The sequence below is a fragment of the Notechis scutatus genome, chromosome Z (genome assembly GCF_049901735.1).
Source record: "Notechis scutatus isolate UNSWTSFEM ecotype Mainland chromosome Z, rNotScu1.2, whole genome shotgun sequence".
Lineage (NCBI taxonomy): Eukaryota > Metazoa > Chordata > Lepidosauria > Squamata > Elapidae > Notechis > Notechis scutatus.
Window position 1 is genome coordinate 125,731,584 of NC_142025.1, and position 16,129 is coordinate 125,747,712.

Sequence of the window (16,129 nt, forward strand, 5' to 3'; positions counted from 1 at the left end):
AGCGCCTGCAGTTAAAAGGAAGCCGAAAGTTGCTGGGAAGTTGCTTGGGCTTCTGGGGCTTCCAGGCTTAAACTTTGAAAAGGCAAAGTTTGCAGGCTGGAGCGTCTTCCCGCCGAGGAGCAGGAAGGGTTCCGCCTGGCGGGCAGGCGGGCTGCTTAAACTTTGCTCGGGCGGCACTTTAAAAGCCTGCTCCCAGCACCCGAGCAACTTCCCAGCAACTTTCGGCTTCCTTTAACTCACGGGCGCCGCGCCTGGCCCCGAGCTGCGTGGCAGAGGGGAAGCCCGGCGGGCGGGCGGGCTGCTTGGAGGAGGCGACCCGTGGTGCTCCGGCAGCAGCAACAGGCAGTTTCGCCCGGCTCCGCTCAGGTGTCCGGCTGGGGCTGTCAGGAGTTGCTACCGCCGGCGCAGCTCCGTGCGGCTCCAGTCCCGCGTTGCCTTGGGAAGGAAAAGGCAAAACCAGGAGCCGCTGAGCCTGAGCCTCCGGTGCCGCTGTTCTGTTGCAAAGCACCGCCGCGGCTCTTCCTTTTGCCTTTCCCTTCCCGAGGCAACAACTCCTGACTCAGGCGGCCTCCGAGGGGAGGGGAAGGAGGAGAAGGGGGGCGATTCCCAAAAATCCTGTACTGACCCGGCCCGCCTGTCAAATTTTAAAAGTCAATGCGGCCCCCGAGCCAAAAAGTTTGCCCACCCTGTCATAGTGGGTGTTTCATTTGATTTTTTTACCTCCCAGTTTAGTCTTGAATTCCTTGAATTCCTTTTTTTTCAACAACTAACCAGGCCTGTTCCTCTTTAGCTGTTGGAGATCTGCTAAGTGCTGCTACATAGTTGGGTAGAGCAATGTCTCCCAATCTTGTCCTTTTAAGATACATGGACTTCAACTCCTAAAATTCCCCAACCAGCAAAGCTTTTTAAAGTTGCCAAGGCTGAGAAACACCAGGCTAGAGAGAAATAAATTCCTTGACTGTTACCTTTGCAAATCATATTTTATATCATTCTACTTAAAGTATAACCACCAACTCCAATAGTTGGCCCGAATGTTCCAATTCGTAACAGAATGGGTGTGGATCACTGAAGATTAAATTTTGTATTGGTTTCCCATTTTGCAATATTTTCAATTACTTAATCTCACAAGCTCAAGCTTCCACTTGGTTTTAGAGCTTCCAAAAATAGCAATACCTACCTTTGATTTTTTTTATTAGATTAGACAACTTTAAATGATTTGTTATAACTTGTCTTAAAGCTCTTCTAATCATGGCTTTTATCTCACTGCTCTAGCTGGTATGATAACTTACCATGTAAGTAGAAAAAGAAGTGTTTTTGATTTGCTGTCCTGTTTGAGTTTTAATCTTCTTTTTTTAAATTTGTTTGTTGTCATTTTTCTGGAACACTTTTTAAAAACCAAGCTTTAAAACAAAGACAAGTAAATTGACATACATAAATTTTGAACAATCGCACTTAGGGCGATGTAGTACTTTGGATTTAAATTTGAAAAGTTGTTTCCAAGTATGCTGGCATATATATGTTTCATTCACCAGATCCTCATTAAATTAATGATACTTTATCAGCATCATGCAGTAATTATGAAAAAAACATGGCTGCTTTCAAAACACACTAAAAGATACATTCCAAAATACAATACATGCCCAACAGTCATATCTGAAGCATTACAAAGCCTTTAAAGCAGAAGTTGGTTTTAAAACAACAATCTTGGCTACAGGGATGATTTGGCAAAAGAAACTCCTCCCTCAAATCTAGTTTACTTCCTAGAACATTTGCAGATGCAAAGAACCAGGATAACGCAGGTAGTTAATAGCAATAACAATCAAATTTAGACTTATATAGCAATAGCACTTAGACTTATATACCACTTTATAATGCTTTACAGACCTCTTTTTTTTTTAAACAAATTTTATTAATTTTTAAAAGCATACAAAACATACAAGATAAACATAAAACCTTTTTTCTAAAAATTTCTAAAATTATTTGAAAGTTTTACAACATTAACACATTTCCTTACAATCACATATTTTCCCTTTCTAACTTGCTTTATTTTCTTCTATCTTTCTCTCCATTGTCCTTTTCTAACCTTTCTCCAAGGTTTTATTAACTCATTCAAACATAAACACATAAGAACACAAAACATATAAACATAAAAAAACATCTTTTCTGAAAGTTGCTTAATCCCGGTCAAGACTCTTTGTACAGACACCAACTCAAATTCATATTCATTTTATATGCCATTCCATATCAATATTACCATTTTCAATTTTTTATATAGCTTTTCTCTCTTAGATTCTCTTAATTTTATTTTATTTATCTCATCTCAATTCAAATCATAATATTTATTATTCTTTGTCTGTTTATTTCCAGCTATCGATTTATCTTTCTTCTTTAAAAAAAAAAGCTTCTCCTAATTGGAGTATGACGCCTTTACCTCTTTCCCCTACATTTATAATACTTAATATAAAATACCTAACTTACATTGGGATTTTATTTGGTACATTCTAAAATTATACAATATTATCAATACCAATACTAATCTATTCATTAATATTCATATTATTTTATATCATAAACACTTAGCACATTACTTTTCAATTAATTAACATACTTTTGTGGGAGCACCTACTTTCCATAATTATTCCCCCCCCACGTCACATATTTTAAATCATTATTTCATTAAGGTATTCCTGCTTCTCCTACTTCAAATCTCTCCTTTCAAAAAAAAAAAATTTCCACTGAAATAACACAATCTAATTAATATTGACATTCATTTATATCTTTCTCTCCAACTCCTTTATATCTTAACCATTTTATCCATTTCAATTAAATAACATGCCTTTTGGGAATACTTATATTTTCCACAATTATTTCCACCACCCCCCACATCATATCTCAAATCCTTATTTCATAAAATGTTCCCCTTTTCTTAAGACAAGTTTCACTAAGTTATATTAAACATTTTATCACACTTTAAATTGCACATTATTTCCAACTTTCTAAAGTTATTTCTAAATACAAATATAAAAAACAATCTTATGTACCTCTAGAATCCCTTTATCAATAAAGCTTACCCATTATCTCTAAAAAACTTTTGTTTCTTTACATCTTGCTCTCTACTATTGAGGCTTCTCGTCCCCTTTCTCCCTTGCTTATTCTTCTTTCTGTCCTCTTTACCCCTTTGCCTCTCCACCTCCCTTTTTCTCTGCTTTCCTCCTTTCTGTTGTCTTCTAACATAATATCTCTTTTTCATCTTGTTTTTCTCTTTTTTGATTGCTTTTATAGGTCTTAAAGTCTCTTTTTCCTTTTTCTCTTTCTCCTTTTCTTCCCCAGCCAAAGTCACTTGTTCATCAAAAATGGCTTCTTCTTTGTCCCAGTCGTCCTGTTGTCCATTCAATTTTACATAAGTGTAGACCGCCATTTCTAAATACTGAAAAAGTATCAAAAACATCCTGCCTTCTTGCTTTTCTTTCTCATATTTTTGATATAAAAGTTTCAATCTGTCCACAAGTAATGCCACTATAAAGAGAAAAAGTTTTCCCAAGCCACCACCCAAGTGCTTTTAATCAGAGATAATTCTCAAAAGTAGTAAAATCACCAAGCAATCCAAGTAGGTTAATTCTTTTAAGCACTTTCTCCTTCACTTTCTCTTTCTGGGATTGGAGTTTGATCACAAAGTTCCATTTAATATATATCTTTCAGAAGCCTTGTTAGTATTTATAGCTCTTTAAAAATCCAGGCAGTCTTCTCCTTATTTTCAAATTCTAATCCAATTTTTCCCTCTCCCTTCCCACTCACAGCAAAAAAAAAAATTTTTAAAGTCTTTTTAAAAAAAAAATCATTCAGAAATCCTTATCTCTTCAGTATTTAATTACCTAGATTTTCAGATTTCTCTTGTTATTCCATCCGCTGTCACGTTAGGAAGGAGAGTGAAGAAAAAAAAAACTTTCCCTTTTAGAATTCTGTGCGCCGCTTGTAACTCTCTCTGGAAACAATGTAGCAACTTCTCCGTAACAATTTTCAAGCCCCAGGAAACTTTCTTATCCCTTGACAACTTTATCCCGGTCCAGAAACAACTCTCACAATTTCTCCGATTTTCTTCCTTCTGCACAATCTTATCCGTTTGCAGGTTTCTTCATGGCGGCCATTGCTGACCGCCGCTCCTCCGCCTCGGGAAAAGGGGGTTTTGCTGGCTGCGACACCCCTTGCCCCCTTCCAGATCCCCTGTCTTCAGCTGCCCCTGCAGGGCAGCTATATCCCCAGATCCAAACGGATCGGGGAACCTTGGAGTGAGCTCGGCAGGGATCGCGCTGGATCGCAAATCCCTGCCGCTGTCGAAGCCTCGCAAACCGGAAGCGACCGCTTTACAGGCCTCTTTAAGCAGTTTACAGAGTCAGCATATTGCCCCCAACAATCAGGGTCCTCATTTTACTGACCTTGGAAGGATGGAAGGCTAAGTCAATCTTGGTGAGATTTGAACTGCCAAATTGCAGGCAATTGGCAGTCAGCAGAAGTAGCCTGCAGTACTGCACTCTAACAACTGCACCACCGCAGCTCATACCATTCCATAGTGTGCTTTATAGCATCCTCTAATTGGTTTCCAATGTTACCCTATTGCCCCCAACAATCTGGGTCCTCGTTTTACTGACCTCAGAAAGATAAAAACTGTGAGTCAACCTTGAGCCAGTCAGGATTGAACTCCAGACCGTGGGCAGAGTTAACCTGCAATACTGCATTCTAACCACTGCACAGTTGATTAGAAGGACAAGTCTATTGCTGCTCACCTATTGAGAGGAATCTTTCCAAACTGATGCATTTGTGACAGAAACTACTAGATAAGTACTGCAAGCTTTAGGGAGGATTTGCTTTCCATCACCTCTTTTCCCTTAATAATCCCAAGCTAGTTAGTCTTTTCACTCCTCCCAGATTCGCTTCATCTCCAGATTCCACTACGTCATTGGACTTCAATCTCCAGAATTCACCACTTAGTAAGAACTTTGTCAGTGTGCAATGGGTTGGGCTAGAGTAGTAAAAACTGTAAGTTAATGTGTTCACATGGTATTTAAGTGATTTAGGAACCAACAAATGTGTAATCCTTCACAAACTGTGGGATTTTTGACTCAATGATACCCTATCCATAGATCATGAGAAGGTAACTGGTGGTCTTTCAGGTGTTGCTGAACTACAGTTCCCAGCATTCCTCAACATTAGCTATACTTCCTGCTTGCTTGCTTGCTTGCTTTCGTGTCAGAAGCTCCTAAGGCACTTCCAGGTTGAAATAATCAACTGGTGACATCATAGTTCCCCAGGGTATGCCTGATTCAGGGCTGACCAGCTCAAGATTGACTCAGCCTTCCATCTTTCCAAGGTCGGTAAAATGAAGACCCAGATTGTTGGGGGCAATGGGTTGACTCTGTAAACCGCTTAGAGAGGGCTGTAAAGCACTGTAACAGATCATCAGAGTTGGAAGGGACTTTGTAGGTCATCTAGTCCAAACCCCCCACCCAAGCAGGAGACCCTACACCATTTCTGACAAATGGCAGTCCAATCTCTTCTTGAAAGTCTCAAGTGAAGTGGTATATAAATCTTAAGTGTTATTGCTACTTGCAGTCACTCTCTTCGGAACTGCTAGGTGGGCAGGAGCTGGAGTGAATAACGGAGTAGCACTTGGGTCTTGAATGGAGAGAGGGAGGAGCTTGCTAATTATCAACCAAACATTCTAGTCACATGAGCCACGGAACTCTTTCCTCTTTTCTTGTTTATTCTGACAGATAACAGGAGGGAAAGAGGCAAACCCAGGGAAGAGAACCCATTTCAATGACCAGGAATCAGCCAAAAAAATTTGAGAAATGAGGCTAACATGGGAGGAAGAATGGGACAAAAAGAGGGAGGGGCATGTAAACATGAGCAGGAACTGAACTTTCCTTATTTCCAGAGTTTTGTTTTTCCCCTGAAAGCAGAATGACGTCCTTTCCTTTATAAAGACCATTATTCTGCGGCTGAACTAAGTAAAAAAGACTTTCTTTTATCACAACTGGCTTGTCCCTTCTCAAGTTTTTCTTCAGAACTTGGTTTCTGGCATCAAGACAATAGGTTACACCTTTGAGAGGCAAGTATACTGATTCACGTCAGTCCAAGACCAGTGAGATCAGATTTGAGATCTAGGAAACTGGGAGACTTCTCAACCTCACCTAGCTCATAGGACTATTGAGATAACAAATGAGTGTTAGAAAAACCGCACGTTATGTTTTTTCATTCTTGTTCCACAGGGAATAAAAAAGCAAGATTAAAATTTGCTTCAAACACATACAAACACACACATCCTTTAAACCAGTTGTCGGCAACCCATGGCTCCAGAGCTGCATGTGGCTCTTTGGGCCCTCTGCTATGGCTCCCTATCCCATCATTAGCTGGCTCCGCCCCTTGCCCTCCCCTCCCAGTCACTCCTCACCTGGCCTGAGAAGGTAAAGCCAACGGCTGGGGATGGAGAAGCAGCCAGGACTGATTCTCCGGCGCCTCACTTTTGCTGGAGCTTCTTTCAGCCCTTGTTGGTGCTGGGTGTGCCTCAGTCACTTGGGAAGACATGCAACCTGCTCTCCACCCTGAGACACTGGCCCGACCCAGCTGTGACCGACACTGGCCTCACTAATATGAGGGCTAGTGGGATGAGAATGGGCTCTGGGAGGAGGGGATGACAGAAAGGGGGACAGGCCCTCAGCGCCCAGCTGAGGATTTAAGAAGCTCAGGGAAGCAGGAAAAGGGGTCTTGCCCTCCGAACCTCACATGTCCACCTGGGGGGTCAGGCTCAGAAAAAGCCAGGGCTCCCTCACCAGAGGCGCTCGTCTCCCCCTCTGTGTGTGTGTGTGTGTGTGTGTCTATGTCCGTGTGTGTGTGTGTATGTGTGTTGTTTATTTCTCTCTCTGTGTGTGTGTCTCTTCTCTCTCTCAGAAAACCGAAGCTGGGCCAAGCTGGCGAGCTCTCCTTCAGGCTCTTCGCTACTCCTTTTCTTTCTTTTTGGCAACTTTTTGGAAATCCAGGCTGGCTGAGGAACAAGCGCAAGCCACAGTGGAGGCTTTCCTTTGGGTGACTCTCCTCCTACTCTTTCCCCTCCTTTTGCGACCCCCTGGATGGCTGTGGCAATGCACGAGTGGGGAGACCCTCCTCAAGTGAATGGCCACCTGCTCTGCGCATGCCTTTGGCTGAGCAGATTTAATGCAGATTTCTCACCACCTAGCAGCAGTCTTCAATGAGGCATCTTTCCCCCATATAACGACCATGCTCGGAGCAATATAGTTAGCATTACTGGAGCAGGAATGCAAACAAGGGCAGGGTTTTTTCAAATGAGGTTGCACAGAACCTGAGGTGATGGGATTCCACAAGAGACTAAGCCCGAAAGAGAGAGAGAGATACAGAGATACACACACACACACAGAGAGAGAGAGAGACAGACAGACAGACAGAGATACAGAGAGTGGGAGGGGGAGAGGGGAAGATAAAGAGGGAGAATGGGAGAGAGATACAAAGAGAGAGAGTGGGAAAGAGGGAAGATATGGAGAGGGGGAGAGAGTGATACACAGAGAGAGAGAGAGACAGAGAGGGAGAGGGGGGAAGATAGAGTGAGGTGGAGAGACGGGTAGGGGGAAGAGAGAGGGGAAGATAGGGTGAGGGGGAAAGAGACTGGGAGAGAGATACAGAGAGGGGGAGAGAGAGATACAGAATGGGAGAGGAAGAGGGAGAGAGGATGATAGGGGGAGGGGGAGAGAGAGAAAGACAGATACAGAGAGAGATGGAGGGGGGTTGTGGTTCCCGGTGTTTTTTAACAACCGGTTCTCTGCCCTAATGACCAGCTGGATAGGCATGTCTAAGGGGTCATGTGACTGGGTGGGAGTGAGTGATGTTGAGTTGGCCACACCCACCCAGGTTTTGTGGCTCCCTGGGTGATTTTTTTTTTCTGTGGGAAATGGGTGCACATGGCTCTTCCAAGATTGCATTCTTGGAAATGTTGATGTACCTTTTTTAAAATGCCTTTCTGTACTATGTGAGAGATCTTTCCTTTGTTCCCAGTAGAAATGTTGATAACAGAAGAGAGTAGGAAATTATTATCTGTAAAGGAAGAGTTTCTGTTGAGTAATCCTTCACTGCCACCTGCTGGCCCAACCCTAGTATTGCCACACACCAATTCTACAGAATAAGTAAAAGCACTTTAAAATATATTTATTTACCAAACAAAAATTACAAATTCGAACAAGCATAATAAAAAAAAATGTGACGGGTTCTAGGCACATTAGTGCACTTACACACTAGGGACCTTAGGAACCTCTTAAATATGGGATGAGGTCCACAGAAGTTGAGTTGGAATTAAAAGTATGAAAGTTAATAGCTGAAACAACTGCTAAATATAAGATTTTTTTAGTTTGGGAGGGGGACTCTGAAAAAAATGTAACAACAAACATTTGCCTGTTAATTTTGAAGGATTTGAAAACTTTTGTGCACCTTAACAACTGTTTAGTCATGCAGACTGATGAGTGACCTTTGAAAAGTCGCATAGGTAAAATGGGGGTAATTATCCAGATTTTCCAATGTAGGGATAAAACTATAGTTGATCATGAATAAATAAGTCTTCCTAGTCTTGGATCCTTGGAGCAAATGGAACATAGTTATGGGCAGTGGTGGGATTAAAAAAAAAAATTTCCAGTTCTGTGGCTGTGGCTTGGTGGGCGTGGCATGGCTTGGTGGGCATGGCAGAGGAAGGGTACTGCAAAATCCCATTCCCTCCCCACCCCACTAACCTGCTTTCCAGCTCCAGTCTCCTGTGCAGGGCAACAAAAGAAGACAAAGAGATCAGCTGGGACTCGGGAGGCAAAGAATAGATGGGGGCGGGACCAGTCAGAGGTGGGATTTGCTGGTTCTCTGAACTACTCAACATTTCTGCTACTGGTTCTCCAGAACTGCTCAGAACCTGCTGAATACCACCTCTGGTTATGGGGCCAGCAAAATCCAGATTCAAGACTCCATTCAACAATGGACATTCGTGGGTCTCTCTGGATGGATCCGACCAGCCTAAAGTCCAAATTACAGTAGCTTGGTGGTAGTAATGACTAACGTTTTGTCCATTTGGTCGTCCAGGCCAAGGTGCCAGTGTGCATCACTGTTGGTCAGAGATAGTCATGGATGCCTCTATTCAGTGTTGAGGGGAGCTGCTGTTTCTTTCACAACTGAGTGTCATATGTAATACAGGTCCCCATTCAGCAGCTTGTGTTCAAAAGCAGCTTGCATTCAGTCAGCTTGCCTTTGACTTGGAACAGAGGACTTCCAATATCCAACCAAATTGTTTCAACCTCCAGCTAGATTTCTTTCTTCTTTCCAACACCCCAATTTTTGGTTAGAGTTCTGAAGAACTCATGTTTTTAAGAGAAGGATGAGGGGGGACATGATAGCCTCCTAGTACTTGAGGGACTGTCACAAAGAAGAGGAGACTGACTCCTAACACTGAAAACAATTAACCTGTAAAATGTCTATGAAAATTCTCAGGTTGTCCCAAAGGTGCTTTTTCAAGAGGCAACTGGACTTTTCTGGTTTTTCTTTGAAGACGTTTTGCTTCTCATCCAAGAAGCATCTTCAGCTCTGACTGGAATAGAAGGATTTATACTCCTTGCAGAAAGCTGGTCATTTGCATCCTTTTAGAAGGTCATTGAAGCACTTGGAGCAGTGGTAGGATTCAAATTTTGTTAGTACCAGCTCTGTGGGTGTGGCTTGGTGGGCATGGCAGGGGAAAGATACTGTAAAATCTCCAGTCAGAGGTGATATTTGCCGGTTCTCCGAACTACACAAAATTTCCGCTAATGGTTCTCCAGAACTGGTCAGAACCTGCTGAATACCACCTCTGATTCCCACCCCACTCCATGGGAAGGTTACTGCAAAATCCCCATTCCCTCCTCACCCCACTAACCTGCTTTCCAGCTCCATTCTCCGGTTCAGGGCAACCAAAGAAGACCCAGCCGATCAGCCGGGACTCGGGAGGCAGAGAATAGATGGGGGCAGGGCCAGTCAGAGGTGGTATTTGCTGGTTCTCCAAACTACTCAAAATTTCCGCTACTGGTTCTCCAGAACCAGTCAGAAACTGCTGAACACTACTTCTGCTCCACACCCCACTAACCTGCCTTCCAGCTCCGTTCTCCTGTGCAGGGCAACCAAAGAAGACCCAGCCAATCAGCTGGAACTCGGGAAGCAGAGAATAGATGGGGGCAGGGCCAGTCTGAGGTGGTATTTGCCAGTTCCCCTAACTATTCAAATTTCCACTACTGGTGCTCCAGAACTGGTCAGAACCTGCTGGATACCACCTCTGACTTGGAGGGTTACCTGTGTCATCAGAGTCACCTGAGTGGTGCAATGGATGTGAAGCTTTTTTGGAACTGTTGAAAGGACTGTATTGTAAACTGGACATAGATGATGTCCTATCCCTCTCCCTCTGTTGAGAGATACAATATCACCTGTATTCATTGAACATCATCATTGATCTCCAATCTACAACACAGAAAAGAAAGTCCAGTTGCCTCTTGAAAAAGCACCTTTGGGATGACCAGTGACATGGCTTGCCTTCAGAGGTTGCTGATGCTCCATCAGTGGAGGTTTTTAATAAGAGATTGGACAGCCACATGTCTTCTGATTGAGCAGGAGGCTGGACATGAACACCTCCCAAGGTTTTTTCCAAATTATTTGTTAGATTCTGTTATGTTACTCTCTAGGGTACCAGGGGGAGAACAATGGGGGGTGGGAAGAGAGCTACAACCTAGAAGTAAAGAGACATTTTCTGAAAGCGAGAGCAATTAATAGCAATAGCACTTAGACTTATATACCACTTTCTAGTGCTTTCTAGCCCTCTCAAAGCGGTTTACAGAGTCAACCTATTGCCTCCAACAATCTGGGTCCTCATTTTACCCACCTCGGAAGGATGGAAGGCTGAGTCAACCTTGAGCCGCTCAGGATCAAACTCCTGGCAGTAGTTAGCTATAGCAATAGCACTTAGATTTATATACCACTTTCTAGTGCTTTCCAGCCCTCTCAAAGTTTACAGAGTCAACCTATTGCCCCCAACAATCTGGGACCTCATTTTACCCACCTCAGAAGAATGGAAGGCTGAGTCAACCTTGAGCCTGGTGGGATTTGATCTGTCAAATTGCAGTAGGAGTAGCTTGCAGTACTGCACTCTAACCACTGCGCTACCGAGGCTCCCTAGCTTGCTTCCTGCAACTGTGGCTTACATCACTGAAGGCTTACAAAAATAGACTTGGATATTATAAGACCTCCAGCCTTGAGCAAACTGATGGATTAGAAGACCTTTAAGATCCCTTCCAACTCTATGATTATTTTAGATAGTTTAGACCCAGGTTCACCCCTAGCCAGGCAAACTCCTTGAATGGATCTTTCTTCCTCAGTTTCATGAACTCCACAGACTGTTGTAAGAAAAGTAAGAATGTGCTAATGGGAGAAAGAGGAGATTCAACCTGAATTAATACATTGTACAATGATGAGTGCCTTAATTAATAATGATTATGTTTCAAATTCATTCTCTCTCTCTCTCTCTTTCTCTCCGCACTCTCTTCCCTTTCTCCCTTTACAGCGGTACCCATATGGAGAGCTCATAATTTCATTGGGCTTCTTCCTGGTGTTTTTTATCGAAAGCGTGGTACTCCACTGTTGCCCCCAAGCTGTTCATTCGCATGGCAACCAGGAAAATCATGAGGAACACAAGGAGCCCCCACCTTCTCACAGTTCCTTCCGGGCATTTATACTATTCCTGTCGCTGTCCTTTCATTCGGTCTTTGAAGGACTTGCCATTGGTGTGCAAAAGGAGACTACAGACACCATCCAACTTTGCCTGGCCGTGCTCATCCACAAAGCCATCATGAGCTTCAGCTTGTCTTTGAAGCTAGTGCAGAGTAGCACCAAGCTCCAATGGAGGATACTTTACCTGGTGGTCTTTGTTCTGATGTCTCCAATTGGTATCAGCATAGGCATCGGTGTGTCTCTTTCCAATGGGGATGGAAGCGGTTTGGCTCAAGCTGTCCTTGAAGGGGTGTCAGCAGGAACTTTCCTCTACATCACATTCCTGGAAATTCTTCCTTACGAGCTGGCTTCGCATGAAAGCCCTTTCACCAAGTTCCTTTTCATCAGCCTAGGCTTCTCTATCATGGCTGTCATTGCCATTTGGGCATGAAACATTGCTCATGCCAAGTAACCTGGGAAATCTGCCTCCCATCAGCCATCTTCGATACATGGACCCATTCCTGTTTGTCTTCTCTGGCATTTTGTGTCTATCCATGTTGCATATGCTATTATACTTGCCTTAAGTGCCACGACAAAAATGTAGCAAGAGGAGAAACCTATAACAAGACTTCAAGGAAGTTCAAGAGTAAACTAAGTGATCTAGATAAAAACAGTTGACAGATGAAGACATCAAATAGACTCATTTTCACTTCTGGAGGTACTGGAAGGCTATAATTCAGTTTTCTCAATTTCTTGTCCTCCATAAAATGGAAGACTATAGATTAAAATAAAAGTTAACAACAAAAACATAATGGAAGAAATAGAGTGTTCTGCAGTGGAGGTCAACAATGAAAACATTGTGTTGTGTTGTCTCAACACAAGCCCACCTTTATCTACATGTGCTGGATGGAAACACGAAAGGGGCATAGCTACAACTATCATAATTCTGAGAAACATTGATTCCTGAGAACATCTCTGCAAAGAAGTCAGTAACTACCATCTTCTTATTGCTAAGTCCATGACTTGGCTCAAAAAAATCTTTAAGGGTTGGGGATGGAATGTAAGTAACAAGTTGAATGGCCTCTTCCTTTTTTAGGAAGTCAAATAAAGAGAACTCAGGCCATTATATCTGGATTGAGGAAAGGAGAGGTAAAATGTTAATTCAATATACTTTGAAAAATAACACAAAAACATATTCTGGTAACAAAACAAATATTCATCTGTAATTAAACATAAGGACATAGCCGTGTGGATGTCCCTCTTCCAAACAAAACATCTTACTATATATCTTACACACCCATCTAGGATACTATACTACTAGGAAAAGAACTGATGCAACTGACAACTTCAAACACTAATGTATAAATTTTATTATGTGGGCTGGCATTGTTATCATAAAGAATATTCAGCCTTCCCAAACTTTGGAAGAAATAATGTTTCTTCTGTCCAATAAACCTTAGTTTGCCATATGGACCCCCATCCTTCCATTCCTTCTTTTATTTTAGCTGGCCATGTATTGTCAATCAGCACCAAGTAAGCACCCTGTCACTCATCATATCTACATCTACAACAGTATGGTTTTAATGAGTGACAATGGTTTGATATAAGGTCACTCTTAGTAAAACAAGCAGTTATAATCTGATAGCAGCAGTCTTTCACAGTTCAGGATAGAATACTATCAATTTGTCAAACACTGAATCTAATCCTTCACCATTTATTTATTAAACAATTTTATATAGCCACCCAATGCACATACCATGACTTTGGGTGGTGTGCAACTGCCTATCCCATGGCAGTAACAAAAGATTCAACTAAGCCCCTTGATTAGCCTCAAAATGGGGTACCAGGCCCACTGACAAAACCATGTCTTCAAGTATTAGCAGAAAAGCAACAAGATGGAGGTGAATCTTACCTCTGGGGTAATGATATTCAAAAGCAAGGGAGTTTGTAACCATTTGGGCCGTTGTATTTTAAGACAACTGAAGCTTCAAGATGCTCTTCAAGAATAGCCCCATGTAGAATGCATTGTAATAGTCCAGACCAGAGCTGACCAAGACATGGGTAACTGTGACAAGGGCCCATTGGTCCATGAACGGGCATAACTGATGCACAACACACAATTGTGCAAAGGCTCTCCTGGTCATGACTGCCACTTGCTTTTTGAGCAAAAGCTGCACGTCCAGGAGAACCTCCAGATTACACACTTGATCTGTCTAGGACAGTGCAATGCCAACCATGATTAAAGATAGTAATTCTGCAAGAATCAAGGAGCCCAGACCCAAAGTCATTCTGGCTTGTCAGTTTTAAGTTTTAATTTATTGCTCCCCATCCAGACCTCAAAAGTCTCAGGCATTGAGGAAGAGTAGTTGCAGCATCACTTAACTCACTTGAGACTAGGCTATTTAAATATGGCTTGGTTGATGCAGAACAGAGCAGAATTGGGACTGGGACAGAGGTTTACAGCTGAGTATCATCATGTTGATGTTTTGTCCCATGGCAGCAAATGATCTCATCCAGCAGTTTCATGTCACCATCATAGCATTTGTATGTCAAACCTATCTCAATCCATCTTTTAAAAATATGCACGTCTTCTACATCGCTAACGGTTGCAGCAGTCAGCAGCAGTCAGGAGCTGTGAGCAATAGACCAGGAACTTTGGGAACTTTGTAATTTAAATGGGAATACTAAATTATTCACATATGCCTTACAATCTCAGTTTTGTACCTATTTGAAGTGCTGTTTACTTATAGGTGCCCAGTTTTTATTATTATAAAATAACTAAAATTCTATGAATTCTAAATGATGTAAAAGTAAAGGGAAATTTCTTAAAAATATAACGATAACAAAACAAGGAATGAAAGGAAATGAATCGGAAGAGAGGAATAATATTTAAAAAGTTCCAGATAGAAAGGAAAACTGGGCTGACACAAAAAAAATGGGTAGGTAATTGGCATTGAAATGTGGGTTAGATTAGATCAGTGATGGTAATCTACTTCCCAAATGCTAAATTTCTGGAATCTTTTCTGGAAGGAGGAGGAAGAGGAACAAGTTATCTCATAGGACTCTAACCTTGCTTTGGCCATGTTCAGATTTTGCAAAAAACATAATTTCTCTAGATCTTCAGGGACTAGGGAACTTGAGGGAAAGTTATTATTTTGCCCTATAATTAAGAAAACCACTATGTTGCATTTCTTAGTCTTTGGAGGTATCAAAGCTAGAGAAAGATTACTGGGCAGAAAATAGCTAGTTACACTTTGTAAAGGCATTTCGTATTTCCTATTTAGCACAAGCTAAAAACAGTAGCAAGTCAGGAGCATTCTATGGAAATTTTAATAATTCCTCCTTTTTCTTTTAACCATCTTCAAGCTTTTGCACAGAGATTTCCTCTTAGGTCTCATTAATATATGTTGCTTGAAGTGATCACAGCTATTTTTTATGTTAGTCATGTATTTGCTGAGATGGGGCAATAGGTCGAAAGTATTGCCAGTTCAAAACTTTTTGCTTTTCTTCTTCCTTCCTGAGAATGTCAGTGAGAGTTTCAAATCCATGTGCCACCAGCCTGCTAAAGATCCAGAGGAACTGTGTGGCAACTAAGATGATATGCTTCTTGGGGCATTTATTTCAATCGTATTTAGAAATTTAAGTTTAGTAAATTTCATAAAACAGCCAAAGCAGGATTGTAAGTACCTCTTTCTTCTTTGTTCTAACACATGATATGATTCAAGAAAGCAGATAGAATCCAGGAAAAGAAGCAGATAATTCTGGTTCAGAGGTTGTAGCATTGAGTGGTTTTATCCGTTTAAAAACTTTTAGAGAGGCGGTGCTTAGAATACTCACACAAGTGGCATTTGCTTATAATTAGCTAGCAGTCTGAAAATGAATTTTTAGTGGGGGAAATGTCAGAAGATTGAATGTCTCAAACACACTCAAAGGCTACAACTCCACCCACCCCATGAATGACAGTATAGAGCTCAGTTAAAATAGGACCATTGATCTACCTGTCTTTTTCAACAAAGCAAATAGTGGGGACTTTCATAACATTTATCTGGGGGTGGGAAGCAGAATTCAGACATTTAAATAAGGGAAAGTAAAATTGTTTCCAATAACCCATTAGAAGCAGAATGTTAAATCAAGAAATTCCTTTATGAGAATGTCCAGCTTAAATCTTTCTAATAAATTTGTTCATCTGCTGATGACAATGAATGGAAAGGATTTGAAAATGTACTGTGAAAATTGAGTTCTATGTTGAGAATTAACATACATTGGTTTAGGCTTGTAGTTCTACTTGAATATTCATGTCAGTACTTTTTTGTGAGCCAAAAGTTTATTTTACATATTTGATTGAGTAATTTACTGCAGTTTTTTT

General features: G+C 41.7%; 1 protein-coding gene across 1 annotated transcript in view; it reads left to right on the forward strand.

Annotated features, from left to right (window-relative positions):
- The window catches only part of SLC39A2 (solute carrier family 39 member 2), a 31,796-nt gene extending 18,625 nt beyond the window's left edge, over positions 1-13,171 (forward strand). Inside the window, exon 4 of the mRNA XM_026688093.2 lies at positions 11,618-13,171. Coding sequence (XP_026543878.1) covers positions 11,618-12,214 — 597 coding nt within the window. The 3' untranslated portion in view covers positions 12,215-13,171. The remainder of the gene's footprint in view (positions 1-11,617) is intronic.
- The last annotated feature ends 2,958 nt before the right edge of the window (positions 13,172-16,129 follow it).